The 22,591-nt window shown below is 44.7% G+C and overlaps 1 protein-coding gene across 2 annotated transcripts in view; it reads right to left on the bottom strand.

The window, feature by feature from the left end:
* Nucleotides 1–22,591, bottom strand: part of BRINP2 (BMP/retinoic acid inducible neural specific 2) — a 107,662-nt gene that overhangs the window by 42,209 nt on the left and 42,862 nt on the right. For both annotated transcript variants that reach the window (XM_074349834.1, XM_074349833.1), the window contains exon 2: nucleotides 6,906–7,252. In XM_074349834.1, the coding sequence (XP_074205935.1) occupies nucleotides 6,906–7,174 (269 nt within the window). In that variant the 5' untranslated portion in view covers nucleotides 7,175–7,252. The remainder of the gene's footprint in view (nucleotides 1–6,905; nucleotides 7,253–22,591) is intronic.

Below are 22,591 nucleotides of genomic sequence, written 5' to 3'. Positions count from 1 at the left end.
CAGAAAGAACACAGCAGAGAAGAGCGGGTGAAGAAGGGACACAGTCACATGCTTCTCGGCATTTACGCTGGACACATGGGACGGGCTGCTTGGATTCTAAAGCGCACCTGGTGCTCCCACACCTCTGGTTATTCTGCTCCTGTGTCTACAGCACCGTTCCCCAAGCTCCCACCTGGAGGGTCTCCACTCATCCATCAGAGTCTGACCCAGGCATCCTCTTTTAAGCCCAGCTTTCCTGGCCTGTCTGTGCAGAGTAATCCAGCACTTTCTCCAAACGTACTTGTCTTTGTGTACTTTGTACACAACGATACTCAATAAACATGTCATGAGTGAACCAATGCCCCACCACATGCCACTTGCTGTTCTAAGCAGATCAGGACCTGTGTCGTCCCTGGTCATGGTTTATTATCAGAATCTGGTAGAAGCATAAGCAGGGGTGGCCTTCAATAAAACAGACTGAAGGAACGTTGCTCCTCTTACAATTCCTGAATCCTAGTCGTTGGTCTCTGTGCTATTTCTCCCTGCTCCAAGAGAGCAGAACCCCTCTCCTCTGCAGAGGTCGGTTGCCCTGCTGTTGCATTTCCATGGCAGAGATGGAGACAGGACGCTGCACAAAGATGAGGATGTGCAAGCCCCCATTCAAGGGCCCATGTGCCCTCGCAAGGCTCGTCATCCAGACGCTGCTGGAATAGAATTCCTTGGGTGAAGGCCTTCTGCTAGGTCAACAGCCTTGGATAGATATCCTGTGTCAGGTATCCGGCTGCACATTTAGCCAGCACTGAACTCTTGATGAAAGCAAATTCTAGACATTTTGTTCTGTCCTTCTCTTACCTCCTCACTTCTATGGACTGAGAAATAGTACCTGTGCCCAGACTGCAGGCTCATTACTCCGCGTTGCCTCCGATTTTGCTCTAATTTGTTTTGCTCTAGTTTGCTTATCCTTCCACCCCAGCAAACTCCCTTGCCAAAATATGAGCACAGCGAGAAGGGCAGAGATCAGTTTGCTCAGGTGATGGGCGCTTCTCCAGAAGAGCTCACCTCCACCCACGCCTGTCCCATCCGCCGGAGAACCACGCTTCCCCCGCGGCGCCCTGCAGCCGCGTGATAACACAGCCCTTCTCCACCGCTGGAGCGTAATGAACGCCTAGCCAATCACCGGGATTCATCCGGGCCCACTGAGGTTGCCTTCGCTTGCCGTTTATTTATGTGGATTGTGATCTCTTAATTGGAGATGGTGTCTCTCCCAGGGTTCACTGTTTATTCAAATCAGTATTTGTTAAGTCTGTGAGACGTGGTCCGGATGATAAATCAGCTCTGGAGCTCCTTCTGTGATTGCTTCCACAGCTGCTCCCTGCCTCCTCACCTCTGCATCTCCCGGGAGGCACCCACAGGCCGGTTCTAGGCCCTCCGGCCTTTTCTGCTTTTAAACTTTTCTCCCAGCTGCTGGATCTATTCTTAAGAGTTCATGTGCCTTGGCACTGATAACTCCTAAATTTAACCTCCCCCGACCACTATTTGACTTCATTTGTAACATCTCCTGTAAATATTTTCTTACCACAGATGCATCACGGAGGATGCTGCCTCACCATGAAGCCTTCTGCCCCTCTCCACCCTGGTCATTCCTGCTCTCCTCTCCATCTCCCAAGCCCTGAGTGCAATCAAGCTCTAATGTCATACTGTTCATCGGGGGCTCTTGTTAAAATGCAGATTCTGATTTGGTAGGTCTAGGGTGAGGCTCGAGGTTCTGTGATTTCTACAAGCTCTCGGGTAATGCCAATGCCAATGCTGCTGGAGCAGTGTGGATAAGAGAATTGGTTTTGCCTATTTCTTACTTTCTTCACCTGTAAGCTATTGCCAAATCTTACTTTCCATCTGATGAATTACAAACAGGTTACTGTTTCTTAGAGTCATTGCTCTGGTGGCTGCTGAAAAGTTCTTTTTGCCTTAACTGCCTTCATTCACCAAGTCATCTGACTCTATCTCTGGTTGCCTTGCTGGGTATTTTCAGATGCACCTGCTAAAACACGTCCCTGCTTCTACGCTGCCCACCTCTGGGTACCACTCCACCCTCTTGGTTTTAAGCTTTGTTCTACTTTGGTTCTCAAAATTTGCAAACTTTGCCCGGAACATGATCAGAATATAATGGTCTTTTTTTCTATGAAGATATCTATTTACTTTATTTATTTTTGGTTTGTTTTTCTCCCTGAAGACTTCTAACATACCGCCAGATCCTTCCTTTCTGAAAGAGAGGCAGATAGAAATGGAGGTAATGATGCCGAAGGTCAATAATTTGGAATTCTACCTGCTGTTCTCCCACCCACAATATTATACTCATTGTTCTGTACAATTTCTAACTTTCTCTCTTAATTTTAATTTATTCTTTCCGAGTTTTAAGTGTTTCATCATAGTGGCTTGGATTTTTTCCAATTCCATGATTATCTCTCTATTAAAGCCTTAATACAAAAAGAAATTAAAAAAAAAAAAACCAGACTGCTCATTACTTTGATTTGTAGCAAAGAGAGAATAGAACATTACCGCTAGAGTGTTTCGAGAAACCATATTTACATTTGCATCAGCTCAATTTAGGTGCCTGATTAGGTTGCGTGTTATGATGAAGATGCACTTACCAGTCAAAGGGAAGTGGCATGGTCTAGAGTAATGAGCAGGAGACTTCAAGTCAGGAGCTCTGAGTACTATTTCTGGCTGTGACTGGCTACCTCTCTGACCTTGAACAAGTCCGTCTCACTGCCTTGAACCCTAATAGCTCCCATTAGCCTCATAGGGCTGCTGTGAGAGGTTGATCACTTAAGTGTTTGTTGCAGTGGGGGCTTTAGAGCGGAGTAAAGGCGGGTAGTTGGGGGTCACAAGTGGAACTGGAGAACCTCTGCTCTTACAGCTCTTACTGCTAGCCTGTTATGAGGCGGTGTCTGAGAAGTGGGCTGATTACTTAGATCTTGGTCTGACCGGGCTTGAGGATATGCTGAGAGGCTGGCTAATGGAATTTAAAAGCTTGCCAAAAATTGGATGAGACAGCCAAGCACACTGTGTTATTTAGGAAGGTTCAACATGAATGTATATTGTCTCTCTGCTTGTAATGGTGCCATCTTGGCATTGTTCACATCATCTCTGAGACCAAGGATCTGGCAGTGACCAGTGACCTGCTTCTGTAGGACGTCTTAAGGAAGGCCTGCTCAGTTGGCAATCCCTTACTTTAGGGGAAAGATCTTCACCTGTGGAGACTCTAAAATATGCTGGAAATGCTCCAGCTCTTTCTGGTAGCCCACAAGACCAGTAAGAGTGTGCCCCAGAGAAGATTCATTCATTCTCCCAGCAGAGAGACAGATAGACAGAGTTAAAGTTAACATACTTTAAAAAGGAAAGCAAGAGAACATGTTTTTCCTCCTAATACAAGTTGTCCCATGCTAAGCCCTCAGCAGATGTCATCACAAAGATGGCACCCATGGCTCTCACCTCATTATAATTTTCTCATTGGTTAATATTTGTTGAGGATACCCTAGTAATAGGTAATATTTATTAAGCATGCTTCTAAGAGTTCCACATCAATTAACTCACTTAATTTCATGCCAATCCATTAGGCAGGTGCTATTAGTGTCCTAATTTTACAAATAAGGAAACTGGGAAACAACGAAATTAAATAATTTGCCCAACATTACACATCTAGTAAGCTGCAGCTCCAGGAATAGAGCCCAGGTCATCTGGCTCCAGAACCTTCCCTCGGAAGCACCTTCGCCTACAAGAATACAAACGTGAAATGGAGAGAGCAGCAGTCCCTGGGGACACATGGTTAGAGAGGCCAGAGCTCTTCTGGGATGACCAGTTACCTCCTCCAAGTGGGAGCACAGTCTGATATCCAAGTAAGAATAGCTGGGATGTGGAGCTTAATATTAGAACCTGGTTGTCTAATTGTTACAATGTTAGAAGGCAAGAAGGGTCTCTCTTCTGCTGTGCGAGAAAGCATCATGTAATTCTGCACCAAATATTCTAGCCCTACTGGAAAGTCTTCTTCCCCCATCACGGTCCATCTCCTTCCTTATATAGAAAGCACATGCGGATGCCATCTGAATTTTAGGTACCAAAAGCTTTCTTACAGAATTGAATAAAAGACTAATTCTGTTCAAGATCCTATATTTTACCACAGATCATTTCTGACATTCTCTGCAAGCTTTTTCTCCCCCTGCCCTTCTGGACAAAATGCCCTTCTAGTCACTGGGGATGACCTTCAGTGGATATTTCACCAGTTTTCTGTGACCCGCTCTAGTTAGAGAAAGCAAGGTCTTGAACTTGCCAGAGGGAACTGCCCCTAGAGACAAAAAGGGAAGGGATTAGAGCGAGTTCCCAGGGGGACAATACGGAGTCCTGCATTTCCCTGGGTCCACCGCTTTGCTTGAGAACTGGAGGCAGGACTCCCAGAATGCTCCGGGAGCAGCCGCGGGGGACCACTCTCTGGTCGTCCCACCAAGGGGTCGCAAATGAGAACGCCACAGTCCTGTTAGAATGACTGGTTACTGTTTCCCCAAGTACAGGTTCATGTGCAATAAGTGACCCCAGAGAAACAGACTGGCACATGGTAAGAGCCTGTCACATTAAATGATCAAAAAACCATTACTGCCTGATAGAACGGTGGTCAGCGCACAGTGATTACAGACACTCCCCATGGGCCAGCTCCAAGCGGCTGCTCAGGCATTTGGGGGCTGCCAGGCTTGGGGCTGGGGCTTGATGAGAAGAAAAACCTATTGAGGGGAGAAGGAAACTGGTGCTTCACCCCCAATAGCCCTTTGATGTGAACAGTGGTGTTGGGATTCCCAGCCCAACGTTTTAGTTCCAATATACTTTAAATATATATATATTTTGGTGATAACAGTGTTTTTGAAAGATCTGGGATAAACAGTCTGAGGTAAGTTCAATCTTGTTTTCCTGGACTGAAAGGATTCACTACTTAAATACATTCTAGGGTGGATGTTCTCTCTCTCTCTCTCTTTTTTTGGGGGGGTGGGGGGAGATGGAAAAAGAAATTCTTGGATAAAGAGGAACATCACCTGGAATGTGCCTTATGGAAAATTTGTGGGACGCAGTCTAGTGTCTTATACATGTACTGAGAGTCGAGGTAACCTCTTCTGTCTGCCTACTTGTGCCGGAGCAGGTGTTAGCTCAGCCACTCCCAGCCTGAGCTGGCTGCTCTCTGCCTCAGTGGCCCTGTGTGAATTTCCACTCTAGTCTTTGGAGGAGAGCAGGGACCAGAGCCACTGAAGCAGACAGTGTGAACCGCAATCCCTTCTAAGGCCAGATTGGAAAGAAATGGCCTGAAAGGAGGGCAGGCTATTCCTGAGAGCAGGATTTTGTGACTACATACCTCTGCACCCATGAAGCACCAGCCCTTCAAATACCTCGTCTTGGCCCTTTGTCTGCATCGGTGTGTGGGATCCATGTACCAGCAGAATGGCCTCTGTAAACAGCTGCCCTTACCCTGGGAATCTCCCGGTGCTAAATACCTTAAAACCTGAAAACCTTATTTCTGAGAGCCTGTTCTAAACTAAATGGACTGCACGGTTACTGCAGAAATTAAAAAAAAAAAAAAAAACTCTCAGAAACAGAAAAATATAATTTCTTTAAGTATATTTAAGAACCTAGACTCTGGAGTCTGACCACTTGGGAGCTAATTCTGCCTTCACTATTTGCTCTGTGCCCCTTAGCAAGTTCCTTAATGTCTCTGGACCCCAATTTCCTCATGTTGAAAAAGGGGAGAATAATTGTTCTTCCAACAGAGGATTGTCAGGAGCATTAAATGAGCTCACGTACGTAAGGCATGTAAAGTGCTGGGTCTAGCAAAAGGGCTGAAACATTTAGCACATTCGTATGACTAGGAATGCATGGGCCCAAGGTTAGCAATAGCAACCTCTAGGTGCTAAAAGAATAGGTGACTTTCCAGCCTTGTTTCTCTTTGTACTTTTCGTATATTCTCTCCTCCCGCAGCACCCCCCTCCTTTTTTATATATTCCTCCTCTTTGTGTGTGTCTCTCTCTTGTATTAGAAATTAATCTGTAATCAGAAAATGAATGTCTTTGATAAAAGAAAAAAATTCCAGCAAAGCTCCCAGGATTGTCTGAAGACTACAGTCAAAGTAAAGAGAAAGTGGGGGTGATGCTAAGGGGGCGAATGGGCAGAGGGATGAAAGGGAAGTTTGAACTCAGGGTGCACTTGAGAGAGCCCTGAGGTTCGCTGGGTTGCCCGAGGTTGGGGTTTTGAGGAGCTTTTTGCTTTGGAAGTGCTGGTCCAGCAGCCAGGAATCTGTGCCTGCTTCACCCCTCCTCAGGTGGACCAGACAGGTCCCATGTTTGACTTTCAGCTCTGATGCACCTGAGGACGAGCCTGAGGGGCAGGGAAGGGCCAGCCCATTCGCATGCACAAGGCCCCTGGAGGCTGTGGTGCTGACCGTGGTGAAGGGCAGGCCCGTCCCTGCCCCTGCTGGGCTCCCCGCACCTCTAAGGCAGGAGCTGGGGCTGCCCTTCCTTCATTTACATGTCTAGGTAATTACAACTCATAAAAGTACCTCACCCATTAGTTAAAACTTGGCCCCAGCATTTGACTCTGACCTCCCGCAGCAGTGCGGGCCACATGCTGACTCGATGCCGCCTGATTTGTCCTCAATTTATAAGCAGCACAACCTATAAATAGAAACCCTTTTGCTAAGTTCCCCAGGAGGCATCAGCAGGTTTTCCAGCTTGCATGTGTTTTCTTCTTTCTTTTTTTTTTAAAAAGCCAACATGGCAGGCTTACTCTCCCCGCCTGCGGCCCCTCCGCTATGCGGTCTGTGGCCTGCCAGCTGGCTGGGCGGGTGGGGCCGCGAGCACACACCCAGGTTGGGTTCCCAGGGAAGCCCCACTCACCTGTAGATTCTGTACCTCGTGGTGAAACCCTGGCGGTAGCGCTCCACGAAGTCGGCATACTCCTGCGCGCGGTGGAAGGGGCCCCGGTCTGTGAGCAGCCAGTCCAGGGGCGGCTGGCCGGCGGGGGAGGCACGATGCTCGGGGACCACAGCGGCCGCCGTGGCCGAGACAGCCAGCACCCAACCGGGGAGGCCCAGGGCCAGCAGGGTTGCCCACGGGGCCGCCGCCGGCCGGAGCCCTCTAAACCGAGTGCCGCACTGCCACCTCATGCTTCTCCCGGGAGGTTGGTTTCTTCATTCTCTCGCCACCCTCTCCCGCTCTGAGCCGCTCCTCCAGGGCTCCTGGAACTGAAAAGCACAACACGGACATGTCAGTTGCACACCCCGTTCTGACCCCCAGGGCCTGTGAACATCAAAGCACGCGGGCAGGACCCATTCTCCAAATCTTTGAGTAACACATCTTCGTTCTAGGCATTGAGCTAAGAGTTGATGTATATTTCACTTAATTCTTAAAACAATCACCATTTTAAGTGAAATTAGCTAGAAAGAGAAAGAAAAATATCCCATGGTATCACTTACATGTGGAATCTAAAAAAATTAAAAGGACACAAATGAACTTATTTACAAAACAGAGACAGACTCACATAGAAAACAAACTTACGGTTACTAGAGGGGAAAGGGAGTGGAAAGGGATAAATTGGTAGTTCGGGATTTGCAGATACTGACTACTATATATAAAACAGATAAACAACAAGTTTCTACTGTATGGCACAGAGAACTATATCCAGTACCTTGCAATGGCCTATAATGAAAAATAATGTGAAAAGAAATACGTAAGTACATGTATAAATGAATCACTATGCTGTACACCAGAAATTAACACAACATTGTAAACTGACTATAGCTCAACTAAAAAAAAATCCTACAGGAAACAGCATTGTCATCATTTTACAGATGAGAGAAGATGAGGTTTAGAGATGAAGAAAGTTGCTTAAGCTCATGCAGCTTTTAAGTAGAGAGCAGACTTCTGAACTCAGATCGTCTAATCCTTAACCCTTACAGTGTGTTTCTTCCTTGTGTCCTGTGTAGACCTAACACCACCCACTTCTGTCTTCCTCTCTCAGGAATGTTCACTGTGCTTCAGAAACAGCCTCATGGGTGGTGTGCTGTCCTAGAAACTTGATGGGAGGCAAATAACAACCCCAGTTTTTCGGATGGTGAATTGTGGGCAGAGGAGTGACGTTCTCTCACTGCTATGAAGCTGGGTGAGCTTGGGCAAATCACATCCCGTCTCTGGGTTTAGTTAATGCTTAGAGAAAGTAAAGAGACTGGACTAGATTATGTCTAAGACCCTTTCTAGCTTTGAACATCTAACCCGTTCTTTTACAAAAAGCCACGCAGGGATGGTGTTAGAATGAGAAAGCAGATTGCCCTATTGCTGTCATCAGAGAGCAGACCCCCAAACACACGGATACCCGTCATGCTCTCTTTCTCCTCACTGTGTAGCATAAAAGCTGTGTATCCTCCTCTCCTAGCTCCTGGGAGCACACAGTAGGCCTTCAAAGACCCTTCCTGAAGGAATGGATGAGTGCATTCCTGCCCTGCCCTCTCTGAGTTGGAGGGAAGGTGCCAGGAAAGAAGTCAGACTTTGGATTTCAAAACACCTGGCTGCCTGCAACTCACCACAGGCCTTGGATTTCCAGTGCCCGCACTTCTCTGAGGATGACTAGTCACCTTAATAAACCTGTGGGCAGATGCACAGGGCCAACTCAATCCTGTGGGGGTTCTTGCAATCACACTCCCTTCTGTCTTCAATGTGCAACCCATTTTGTCAGAGTCTCGCCCATCTCCCCTCACCTGTACCAACCGGCGTGTGCTAGAATGACTTCCAGTCCCCAACACCTGTAACTTGTGGCTCTGAGGACTTTCTCTGGCTGCCAAAGTCCGGAGATGGGCTCCCTGGGGATAAAGCAATTCCCCGGCACTCCCAGACTCCTGGAAGGTCAGGTAAAGTGGGCTTCAGCTTTTGACTCACACCAGCTCCGCAGGCTCCCAGGGCACCCTGGAATGGCTCCAGTTCACCACCAGACTGCCCCTGGACCAACGTGAACCCCAACGTGAAGAGGCTGCAGCCAAGATTAATCCTGGGCACTCCCCGCCTAACACCTGGCCTGAGTCTGAGAGATCCGAGCCTCGGCATTTGTACAAGATGCTTTCAAAAGAGTTGCGGGGTCTTCTGGTAAGGATGGAGCGACAGCAGCCTGAGCGCCTAGACCTTCAGAGTCACTCCTCCACTCCACTGACCACCTACTATGTGCCGGGTGATTCTTAGAAGTTGCCCCCTGGTTACTTCTCACAGTAAGTTTATACTGTTAGCATTATTATTGCACGTTTCCATTTCCCTGAAACTCAGAGGCGTTGAGCTAGGAAGATGCAAATGCAGAATATGAACCTAGATCTGGTTCCATGTCCAGACTTTGCCAAAGAATGCTTTGCTGACTAAGGCACAAGAGCAGGCAGCAAGACAGACCTGAGCTTAATGAGCTGGGGGAGAGAGGGGCGGAAGGAAGAATAATGATGAGGCAACACCTGCCCACCCGCATCTTAAAACCTGTTATAAAATTCCAATAACTAACTGGGTGATACCGCACAGGAAGTGGGCGGCAGATTAATGAAACAAAACAACTAGCGGGTAGGGGATGGACTATTTATACATAATATTGGGAAATTAGTTCCAGATGGATTAAAATATTAAATATAAAAAAAAAAGAAGGAAAAAACATTCCCAAGTATTTTTATAAGAAGTAGGCATTACTTTTAAACCAGAGGAAAAAAGAGCTATGAACTAAAAGGAGGAATCAGCCTTGCACGTGGAGGGTAGGCATTCTTTTTATGGCACGTAATCTGACGAGGATGCCCAAAATATTTCTCATTTAATCATCCATGCATCCATTGCTTGAGAAACATAAATGAAGGACTCCTAAGTGCCAGACACTCTGCTTTCATATTCAGAAAGCAAGTGCTCATTGCATTGTCTGAAACGCTACCTACCGTTTGAGATTAATTCCTCTTATAAAATATCATTGTGCATTTAAAGGCATAATGATGGAAGCCTATTTTGGAGACTGGGGCTGCTTGCCACAGCAGGCCAAGGCAGCAAACACAGTAAGGTGGACAAGCACTGACCCAGAGGGAAGGACGCAGAATGCAGGTTTCTAAAATGGTCCACAAGATTCCTGAGCCCTTTTGTGCATGGCCTATCTAATCCCCTCTCCTTGAGTACAAGCAGGAGCTGTGAATATAATGGGATACTCCTCCCATGATCAGGTTACTAATAAGCTGGCTTTGAGTTAATCAAAAGGAAAAGTATCTTGGGTGAGCCTGGCCTAATCAGGTGAGCCTCTAAAAGAAGGTGAAGTGTCAGAGAGGCAGGCTTCGGCTGGCCTGGAAGAAAGCAAACAGCCATACTGTGTATGGCCTATGGGAGCCCTGCTTCCAGCAAGAGACTGCGGGTGGCCTCTAGAAACTGAATGCAATTCCCAATCGACAGCCAGTAAGGAAACAGGAACCTCAGCCGTCCACCACAAGAAAACCAATTCTGCCAACAACCCCAGGGGCCTGGAAGAGAATCCTGAGCCCCAGATTAGAACTGCTTCCCTGACTGGCACCTTGATTTCTGTCTGGTGAGACCCTGAGCAGAGGACCCAGCTAACCTGTACCTGGACTCCTGACCCATAGAAACTGCAAGTGAATTGGTATTGCTTTATGTGTAAGTTTGTCATAATCTTTTACACAGCAATCAAAAGATAATACAGGCACGTAGAAGACAATGATACTTCTCTCCTATTCTGCACAAATTCTGGCCTGGTGAGGGCTCTCAGTGCTTCCCGAAGAAGACTAGCAGTTATTCTTGGCATGAGAGAAAGCCAGTGTGGCAATTTCTTGAGCAGAATGATAATGATCATATCCCCTAAATCTGATCACCTCCCCTGAGTCATACTACATCACCCTTGCCTAGATAATGAACCCTCTCAAGTTCAGAGGCCAGGTCTTTGTTTTTACAAAAGATTCCAACATTCACACATAGTCTTCAAAAATAAGTGATGAATCACAAATGATGAATGCTGGAGAGGGTATGGAGAAAAGGGAACCCTCCTACACTGTTGGTGGGAATGTAATTTGGTGCAGCCATTATGGAGAACAGTATGGAAGTTCCTTAAAAAATTGAAAATAGACTTACCATGTGACCCAGCAATCCCACTCCTGGCCATATAACAGGAGAAAACACTGATTCAAAAAGATACATGCACCCCAATATTCATAGCAGCACTATTTGCAGTAGTCAAGACATGGAAACAACCTAAATGTCCATTAACAGATGACTAGATAAAGAAGTTGTGGTATACTTATACAGTGGAATACTACTCAGTCATAAAAAATGAAATAATACTATTTGCAGCAACATGGATAGACCTAGGGATTATTACACTAAGTGAAGTAAGTCAGACAGAGAAAGACAAATATATGATATCACCTATATGTGAAACTTAAAAAATTATAAAAATGAAATTTTTTTTTACAAAACACAGACTCACCGACATAGAAAATAAACTTATGGTGACCAAAGGGGAAAGGAGGAGAGGGATAAATTGAGAGTTTGGGATTAGCAGATGCAAACTACATAAAATAGATAAATAACAAGGCCCTACTGTATAGCACAGGAAATGTATTCAATATCTTATAATAACCCATAATGGGAAAGAATATATATGTATAACTGAATCACTATGCTGTATACCAGAAACTAACACAATACTGTAAATAAACTATATTTCAATTAAAAAAATAAGTGATGAATCAGTTCCGTGGGTTTCATGGAGGGATCACTGTGAGCTGGTGACAACGTGTGGCCTTGGCCCAGCCACTGAACCTCTTGGTGGCCTGTGCTGTAACACAGAGGTGGTAGCCACCCCTCCCCTGCTACTCGAGAGTTTTCTAAGGACAGGTGAGAGCATGTGTATGAAAAGCTGTGTGCTCTCTGAAAGAAGCGAGCTATATTAAGTCAGCGTGTGCTTGTCATTCTTTGTTTGCAATCATGCTTTTTCAGGGCTCACAATGTGCTGGAACCTTCCTGGTTATATAGGAGTATCAGCTTTAGCATCAAATGGTTTTGATTGCCGGGCCGGGTCTGCTGAGCACAGCAAGAACGCCTGAATTCTGTGCTGACGGCTCCTCTGAAAAACCTGGCCTCGGGATCACGTGGTTTCCATTTCACTGGTTTTCTTCAGGATCTGAAGACATTTTGACTAAAAAAAAAAAATCTCTTTCTAAGTAAGAAAAGTTTTAAAGAGGTTTCAAAATTTTCATTAAAAATAAAACCCCTAGAACTTGTTCCTTCACCTTAAAAAAAAAAAAAAAAAGACAAAATAATTGCTGCATTGACAGTTGTGTAAAAATTAGAGTTTTTAAGGAGAATAGCTTTTGGCCATTTCCTACTTATTCTCCACAAATAATGTCACTAGAAACTTTGTAACAGCAACCTGTCCAGCAAATGTTTACCGTTTACAGAAATAGACTCACAGACATAGAAAACAAACTGTGGTTACCAGGGGAGAAAGGCGGTGGGGAGGGATAGATTAGGAGTTTGGGATTAATAGACACACATTACTATATATAAACTAAACAACACAGACGTACTGTGTAGCACAGGGAACCATATTCAATTCTTGTAATGAGCTGTAATGGAAAAGAATCTGAAAAATATATATATATATGTATATGTATAACTGAATCGCTTTGCTGTGCATATGAAACTAACACTGTGAACTGACTGCACTTCAATAAAAAGTAAGAATTTAAAAAAATAATGTAAAATTAAAAAAAAGAAATTCAAAAAAATTTGAACTATTTAGATTCTCCTGACTTCTGCTGGTAACGCTAATGTTCATCAGGTTAAAACAATTAGCGCCTTTCCCATACCGCCTCCACGTAGTTCTTCGGTCCTGAGACTGGCTGTGAAAGTAAACCTTCGGGTTACATGTGAGTGTATTAAGGTCATGGCTAAGCTAGCTCCTTGTGGAAAGAATTCTAAATTTACTTGTGAAAGCCAAATAATTTCATTTACTTAGACCACACTCAAGACGGAGCTTTACATCTGCACGAATAATAAATTAGCTTTGGACCAAAGGTACGTACAGTAAGTTCTGGGTTTTCCTTTGTCTGTTAGCTCAGACCTGTTAATTAAGCCATGAATTCAATGGGCTCCAGTTTTGTCAACAGAAAAAGTCAAGGGTAGACAAAGTCACATGAGCAGTAGGCAGCTCTGTCTTCAAAATGGAAGAGATTTTATGGATCAGACCTCCACCACTCCGAGATCATCACCCAGCCCTCCTGCTCCATCTCCACGTGTGCGAGCTGTGTCAACAGAGCCACTGGGATTTGGGGCACCAGCTGCTCATGTGCTCGGTCTGGGCAAGTGAGATAGAAGTAGAGTTTTCTCTTTGAAAATTATTGTGCAGAGGAGAGATAACGTGTTGGAGGAGGTAAGGACATGGCTAAGCTATGGTTAGAGACCAGAAGAAAAGGAGAAACCGATATGAAATTAGTATTATGATTAACAAAATTGTCATTAATAAATACCGGCCTTTATCTTTTTTTTTAACTTTTTTTTAAATTGAGGTATAGTCAGTTTACAATGCTGTGTCAATTTCTGGTGTACAGCATAATGTTTTAGTCATACATATACATACATGTTTATTTTCATATTTTTTTTCATTATAGGTTACTACAAGATGTTGAATATAGTTCCCTGTGCTGTACAGTAGAAACCTGTTGTTTATCTGTTTTATATATAGTAGTTAGTATCTTCAAATCTTGAACTCCCAATTTATCCCTTCCCACCCTCTTCCCCCCTGGTAACCATAAGTTGTCTATCATTTTATATTTGTGTGGGAGTTGCTGCTAATGGAGCACAGATAATAAAATGGCACTTAATCTTTGTTTCCCAGATTTTAGGTTCCCTTTTAACAGATGAGAACACTGAGGCCGGGAATAAATCAGTGAGTTGCCCAAGGTCCTGACTGTCAGGGGCAGATCCAGGTCTGATTTCTCTACATCCCACAATATTCACAAATCACTGCGCTATTTACATGACCTACAGCTATACAAACATGCAGGCTTCAAGACTTTCAAGTCAGTAACCTTGAGAGCAAGTCCCTTCCCTCTCTTTGGTCATCAGTCAGATGATTGAAGAGGTAAGATGACCCCTATGGTCCCGCCCAATGCTGAAATTCCTTAATGCTATGCACATAAAGGGGGCACAAATAGAAGGGAAGAGGCATTGAGATTTTAGTCTTTTTGGGGAGGAGCTCTGTGTTTTAGAAAGGGAGTCAAGCATACGAGAAGTGAGGGATAAAGCAGAAATCCTTGCCTGTTGGAGCAGTGACATTTATTAAAGTGATTAGGCAGTGACATTAAATAAGTTTTCAAGCCATTTGCATGGTTAATTGGTCAACTCTATTGAAGAGACGTTTTCTTGAAGAAGTCTGAGGGTGTCAGTGGTAAAAACCCACAGAAAGGGCTATTTGTTCTTGTCACCCACAACGTCTTGATGTGAAACCTCCTGCTTTGGCTAGAAAGGGACGGGAGACAGGAGAAATGACAGGACATTCTGGGGTGAGGATTCCTAAAGGGGAGGGTAGATATGGGGTGCTATCCGTTCAGATTACTAACTTTTATTCTCCTCTCTTGTTGGGATGACCTGCCAGTCTCAGCAGACCCTAACCACGGCACTTTTACCCCTATAATGTGCTCCTGGTTGCGCTTCAGAGAGCTCCAGCAGTGCAATCGTTCTCTGCGTGCACCCGGGCAGATGTTACACCCCGACTGTCACCAGCCTCCCCAGGCTCTGGGATATGACCTTCAGTGTCACCCCCAGAAGTGGCATGGAACTAGCAAGGCACACTTGATGCATTTCCCCACTGCTAGGCTTCAAACAGGAGAGGCACGTGGACAGGTGAAAGGACTTGCTGGAGAGATCATTCCACAAGAAAGCAGAAGGGAAACTCAGGTATCCTGTCTCCAAAACCTATAACTCAGCTCTCCTCACCCTCCTTCACCTCTGTCCATCAGACAGTTTCTGTGCACTAGGACTGTTTTAGGTGATGGTGGTAAATCTGATGAACAAGATAGACTGGCCCTCAGGGAGCATGAACAGAATGTAGGACTTGACAATCCAATAATGAGCTTAAAAGAGTAATATTCTGTCTCCTCCCTCCCACCCCCCACACCCTCCCAAACACACACTAAGCTTTAGTGGCAGCAGCCCTCATACGTTCCATCCCCTCAGGGCCCCAGATCTATAGGTTTCTGCTGTGTGATAGCCAGCCCTTCACTCATCAAAGACGGGGTTCATTTGTCAGTGACAGGCTTCAGAACTGCCTGCCGGGCATCCTTGGCACTTTCTTTGGGGAGACGGGCTGACAAGCTTGCCCAGAGCCTTGCCCAATAAAGCCCAGGCCACGGTGTACAGACCAGGATATGGCCCCACCCCACCCCCCAGGGCCCAGGGCTTCCCTTGAGGTCACGGGGGTCTCCAGAAAAGAGGAAGACGGCACTGCAGATCAAACAGAACCTCTACAGGAACATTCGCACACTTCAAAGCCTTTCAAACCTGATCTCCATGCAGACTAACCTTCCTCAAAACCATTTTCATTACACTCCTTCATCATGAAACCCCTGCAGCAACTTGCGGCCCTGAGAACACACCTGCCTTCCTCTGCCAGGCACCGTGACCCCCACCAGCCGCTGGGTAGTGGAGGCGCCAGGGGCATGGACCATGGAGCCAGAGCGCCTGGCTTCCCATGCTGGCTCCACTTTGCGGCCTCAGCTTCCTCTTCTGTTAGGAAGAAGAGTGATCATAAAAGCGTCTCCTCACAGGGCGTGGGGGTTAAATGCATTAGTGTCTGTAAAGCCCTAAGAAGCGCCCGGCCTGTGCTGAGTGAGTACGTTCACTGTCCCTTCCTCCAACGCTTCAACGTCGGTTCTTAAAGCCCGGAAAGAGTCCATAGGCACCAACCACCTCGTGCAACGTGGGCTTTTGGTTTGTTTTGCTGCTGTTCTTGTTTACAGGTAAGGAGCCTGAGGAGGTAAAGCCTCTGCTCAGAATGTGTCCTCATTAGCCCCCTGGGGGCCTCTTCAGGTCACTCCGAGTGACCCCACGTCCTCCTGTCACACCCTCCGTCGTTAATGACTGCAGACGTGGGCAGGCCTTTTGTCTTTAGCTGTGGCCTATGTCATGTGACCCCTGACAGCCTGGCTGTGGGCCCCACCATTGTGCTGACTCCTGCCTTCCTCTGCTCTCTGTGAGTCTGTATCTGCCCATCACATCTCGGAGACTCATTTTCTCCAAGAAGATAGCCTCTGTGTTGACTACTTGGTCACTTTGGTCCCTGACTAATTTCCACCTGATCAGGTCACGGAACTGGGGGCAAGGGGTAAGATCCTGGAGCGTCCCTGGCCCAGTGGATCTCAGCAGTGGAGTGGGTGTGGTGCGTGTGTCTGGTGTGGGGAGGAGAGGTCTGGAGACAAGGAGGGAAGGAAAGAGAGAAATAACTAGTATCTTGAATGTGGGTGTATGTATGTATTCTGGAATATTTCAGAAGCCCCTGAAGGAGACTTTGATATAACTCTCCAGCACCAGCCAGTGACGGAATCCCCTTCACGCTGTTCAACAGATGAAAGAACGCAGAGCCTCAGGGGTGCCATGAGTCTTTCCAGGTCACGCCACTGATTTGGGGCAAAACCAGGACTTGAACCTGGGTCTCTCAACACTAAGCCTAGAGCCCATCTTGTCTTTATTTCACATGTCAGTAGGAAATTCAAACTTTCAGAAGCCAGAACCCAAGAGTTCCAGAGCTACCATCATCATCATCTCCAGTTATGTTTAGACATCAGATATTATGTGCCAGACACTGATCTAAAAACTTCCCATTCATTGGCTCATTTGATTCTCATAAAACCCTAGGAAGCTGATGTTGTTTGCTGTTATTATGCCCATTTAACAGAGGAGGAAACTTGAGAATAGAGAAGACAATGATCTCCCAAGAAAGCTCTTAAGACAATCCAAATGGCCGATTAACCTCAGATCCACAGGCTCTGATAAGGGACCTGTGGTCACAGGTTAGCCTCAATTCCTCTAGGTCACTCTCATTTTACAAAAATGTTCACGGATTGATGAAAAGTCTAGAATCTTGAGGTACAAAGGCAAGATTCATCTAAAATCAATTTCCTGCCTTGGACAAAGACACTTAAGCCTTCTGTTTTGGGGGAAGTTGTGTGGCTCCTGTTTAGATGGCCTGTCAGCGTGGCCTTATGAGATGCCAGTTATAGTTCATGTGTACTGTCTTAAAAACCATAAGGTCAGACACATTCCCCCAGTCTGGGTCCTCCTGGTGGAAAAATTACAAACGTTGCTGTCCTGTGTGCCCCTGAGTTACAGTCCTCTTCCCCTAGACCCCCAAACCCAACTGAGCCTGTGCCCAAGTTCCCCAGCCCCTCCTTCCTGCCCAGTCTCAGAGTGGGCATCTAAGGCGTAAGGGGCTTGCATCCTTACTGGCTCTGGAATCCTCTGCTCTCAGCTCCCGACATCCTGTTGTAGGAGACAGACCTCCCAGAATTGCCTGCCCCTTTGTCTAATTCTGAATTGTCCCACCAGCTAATTATATATATTTCCCTCTCTATGTATTCTGTTACCAAGCTTGCCGGAATCATGCCACTTGGCCCCTGCCCCGGCTATACCCAGCCACCCCCTCAGGGTCCAGCTAGTGAAGCTGGCTTCGTCATCCTTCCGCAACCCCTGGCACACAGCTGGTTCCATCCTCCACAGAGGAAACCTTCTCTGTTCCTGCCTCCTTCCCACTGTCTGGCTTCCAATGCTGAAGCTCCCAGCTCACTTCCCAGCAGAGCCAGCCCCTGTTTAGGAGAGTTTAAGTGTTTCTCTCAGACCTGGGAAGCCAAAAGAAACCTCAGCCAACCACACAGAAACTGCTCATCACTGTGCAGGCTACAGTCCCGCGGCGGGGCTGACGAGCAGCTCTCCCTCCTGACCCACAGCCCTCACCGTTACTCTCGCTCTTGGCTTTCGGCCATGCCTGTCACCGAATCTGAACTCTTAGCCCAAGCTCTGCCCTATTGGGACCTTGGCACAGACCAGAATGTAAAATGATAATGCCCTGAGCTCTGCCAAACAGCACAGAGCTCCGGAGATGTTACAGATGCAGCTGTGACCAGCAAACAACATTGTTTCCGGGATTGTGTTTGTAAATATCTGAGTTGCCCCACAGCTTGTGGAATTAAATATAGATGCTACATCACAAACTCTAGCTAAAATAAACTATTGGCTGCTCAATGAATGCCAATAAGTACACTGAGAAAGGATCATTATCCCTTTCTGTAGCGTCGTCCAAGAAACCCAAACCTAAGTGGTTTCTGGGTTGTTTGTGTTTTGATGAAGGCGACTTTTCTCCCCAGTGGCCTTTTGCCTGGTACTGGCGGGCAGCCGGGGGGAGGGTGGCGTGAGGAGGAAAAGTGGGTGCAATTGTAAGTTTGCTGTGTTGGGTGTACTGTGTACGGGGTGGTGATAAGAGCCAACTCGGAGGTTACCAGGCAGACGAGGAAATCACTGTCAACCTTTTGGAACTGATGGCCTCAGGGCACCATTTCTAAAAGTATGGTCTGAGATCCACTTGTTGTTTGGAAAGGCTGTTTGATGGAGAGCAAGCTTCTCCATCACTGTGAGTCCCCTCTTCAGGTCTTGAGCCAAATGACCTGCCTTCCTTTACAATGATTTCTTCAGGTTCCTTGTATATTAGCAATCTCTTAAATTAACAATGGCAGGTTACCAGCGGCTGGTGTTCCTGCACTGAAGTCAGCACCTGCAAGAGTTTACTGGGCACTTGCTCTCCTTCCATCTTCAGCTGAGAAGGCTTATTGCCATGTAATCCTTTGTGTGGATGCAGCTCGCTCCGCCCCGCCTGGGTCACCAAAACCCCATTCTAGAGGGTGGTGCAAAATGAAGGTGTTTTGAAGTTCAGGCCTCTTCCATGTCATCCTGAGGAGTTAAGGTTTTTACTTGTGTTGATCATTTTGAATTTATGTAGTTGCTATGTTGTTGCCGATTTTGTTTGTTTTGTGTGTTTCTCTCCAGTTCTTTTAACAGCAAGCTCTTCCTCCACTCAGAGGTGGAACTGTAGACAGAGAGACTGCAGTGATTTGGACACTAGCTGGAAATCCTTGTGCAAAAAGGTTTCAGAGACTTCAATGGAAGAACCGGAGAAACTCTTTAAAAATCTTAATTCACACTTCATTCCGGCTCACACTGTTACTGACTACTTGAGCCATTTTTGACAAATTAAACCCTTTGTACGATGTGGTAATAAGTTTCCCACTTCCTTCCTTTTAGGAAAGTTAATAAATATCTACTCATTATTCCAACTAATGTTTACTGGACAAAGAACATTCCATTTAGCTAGAATATAAAATGCATGAAGGAGACTAGAGGAGAAAAAACTAGAAGGTAGTGCTTGGATTTCTTTGAGAGAAAAGCAAATCCTTGCTGTAATTTTCTCACGGCAAGCTATACTTAGCCAAAGCCACATTAGGAGGACTCTGTGCTGGCCAGGATTTGCAAATGTCCACAACTCAGTCGTAACTGAGGCTCGAATCAGCAACTTCCAAATCAAAATGGAGATTAAATTATTTTCAGCCTAATTTTGAATTGCGTCATTGATTTTTCAGTCCAAATCTTTGGAAAAAATACTATAAAGTAACTGTTAAAAATTTTTTAAATTAAATCACAGATTCCATTCCTCAAACATGGTAACAGAGAATGTAGTTAAGACAAAGCCAACCATTTACTCCAGTCCATCCCAGCTGGTCTGCGTGTCTGTCTGTGTGTATGATTTTGACACCAGGGGATCTCTGTCAATTTCTAGAGAAATTTTTGCTGTTAATGACTTGGAGAGGGGTGCTACTTCTAGGGGGGTAAGCCAGGCATCTTTTAAATGTCCTATAAGGCATAGGACAGCTCCTTACAACAATTCTCTGGCCCCAAACATCCGTACTGCTAAGGTTGAGAAGCTCTGACTTATGCCAATAATTTCTAATAAGCCCAGACTCATAAAATATCTCTGAATAATAGAAGACCAACTTTTTAGGTACATTTTTCATGCATATCTAGTTTGCCAACACTCATCACGGTGGCAAAGACCAAAATTACTCAATTCCATAGTCCCTCCTTCTAGGATCCCTGCTTCATGCTTAATTCGTCCTTGACAACAATAACAACAGTAAAGTGGTACAATATTATTAATCCCTGAGCAATTAATAAAGGAAAATGAGATTCTAAGAGATTAAGAAACTTGAATAAATTCCAATGTTCTTTCCTACCCTCCTGCCTAATTCAGTCAAAAAGCCAATAGGCAGGCCTGTGTGAGGGGGTGACCTAGGAAGGGTCTGAATCCATGTGATGTAAGTGGGTTGAAAGGGGCAACAGCCCAGTGGAATAAAAAAAAAGCGGTTACGTACAGGGATCTAGCCAATAAGTCAATAAGGATAATAGGAGCTAAGTTTCTCATGGTCAAGGAAGATACAAATACGGAAAGTACAAAAGCTAGAATAAACCCTGTGGTGTGGCCTTGAGATTAGAGATTTGAACTCATGGTTCTAAATACAGGTAGATAAATAGAGGGATAGAGAGATGGAAAGATTTTGGATTTGGGTTTCTTTGAAAGAAATGGATAGATAGACGGACAGATAGTGTGTGTGTGTAAGCACTAAATACAATATGATACTCTGGATTGGATTCTGGAACAGAAAAAAGATATTAGTGGAAAAAACTGATGAAATCTAAATAGTTTATAGTTTAGTGAATAGTATTACACCAATATTAACTTCTTAGTTTTGATAAATGTACCACGGTTACATAAGATATTAAAATTGGGGGAAGCTGCGGTGAAGAATACACAGGAAACCTGTGTTCTGATTTTTCTGGGAATCTAAAATTATTCCAAAATAAAATGTTTATTTAAAATTAAAGTGTATATAATGCATACATTTCCTAGTGTATACACACACACACACACACACACACACAAAGCAGTCTTTCCCAGTTCTGTTCACCCAAGTGTGTCCACTAGCATTCACCTAGCTTCAAGATCTTGGTTTCTAATTCTCCACTAGAAGGAATCAAGGATCCTTGGAGAAGTAGGTGAATACAAGCCTGTGGCAGTTAAGGAATAAGATGACCCTGGAACATCTTTTCATGGCAGAAACATTGATGTGCTGGCAAATTTCTAACAAACTAGATCTTTGGAGGAAAAAGTTCTGGTTGTAGCATTTGCCATTTTCTATGGTGTAAATCAATTCTCCCAACATGCTTGATTGTAAGTATCAATGACTTTCAAATTTCCTGAAAAATTTAGAATGAGCTCTTATAAGGCAGTATAAGCCAGTCAAGTAAACCACCAGATTAAAAAATACCCAAAGAATGATGGGTGCCTGTCAAAAGGACAAAAAGCTCCCTTGAAAGGCTTCCTCTCGTGAATCCAGGGACAATCTGAATGTCAGAATAAATAATGGTAGTAATGGATTATCGTTCTTTAAATAAAATAAAGATCCAAGAGGCCATATTATATTTATATAATATGTATAGAAAAATAATAATTTATAATTGATTATATAATCAATAATAATGTAGAATAAAATGTCTAATAAGTGTTGAAAATAATGGAATTAGAAAGTCATTTATATATATACAGAAAAATGGATGTAGAAAAAATAATAATTTATAATTGAGTAAAGAACAATAATAATTTAGAATAATAATTTCTAATAATGTAGAAAAACAATAGAATTAGAAAATTATATTTTAGGGATTATCACAGTTATAATCCATTCAGGCAAGAAACATAAATCAGTGCCAAACTAGGAGGTAACATTTGGTGAAGAATGGGGTATTTCATAGTCTCAAGATAAAATAACTCAGACGTCTCAAGTCTCAAGAAAAAAATAACTTTACAGTGGACAAACCTGACAGCCGTCATCTAACTCAAGTGGTCAAAGTTAACATCGTCAGAAATTAGACAAATGGAAGTCACATGCAGCTGACAGCACCTAGCAAGATCACAGCATCACTTCCATGATATTCTAGCCCAAAATTCACAGCCTGAACTCAACATGAGGAAACATCAGACAAACCTAAATTGAGGGCCATCCTACAAATACCAAACCTGTAACCTTCAAAAATTTTAAGATCATAAAGGTCCGAGAAGAACTGAGGAGCTAACTGTTTCAGATGGAAGGGCACTGAAGAGAGGCGACAACTCCATGCAACGTGCAATCCTGGGCTGGAGCTTCTGTTAAAGAAGACTTTACTGGGTCAGTTGTAAGCACCTGAATGGGGACTCTGGGTAAAAGTATATGGAAGTTCTTTCTACTCTTATATACCTTTCCTATGAGCCTGAAATTATTCTAAAGTAAAAAGAAAAAAGAAACAGAAAATCATACATTGTTATACATGCAGCCCACACTGAAACCCTAGTGGTTCTAACATTGACATTTATGCCATTTACCAATCCATGGTTCTAAAATATGCCTGTCTATTGAACTGAAGGAGAGATGTCTAATAGT

The sequence above is a fragment of the Camelus bactrianus genome, chromosome 21 (genome assembly GCF_048773025.1).
Source record: "Camelus bactrianus isolate YW-2024 breed Bactrian camel chromosome 21, ASM4877302v1, whole genome shotgun sequence".
NCBI lineage: Eukaryota > Metazoa > Chordata > Mammalia > Artiodactyla > Camelidae > Camelus > Camelus bactrianus.
This window is presented reverse-complemented; position numbering and strand designations above follow the sequence as displayed.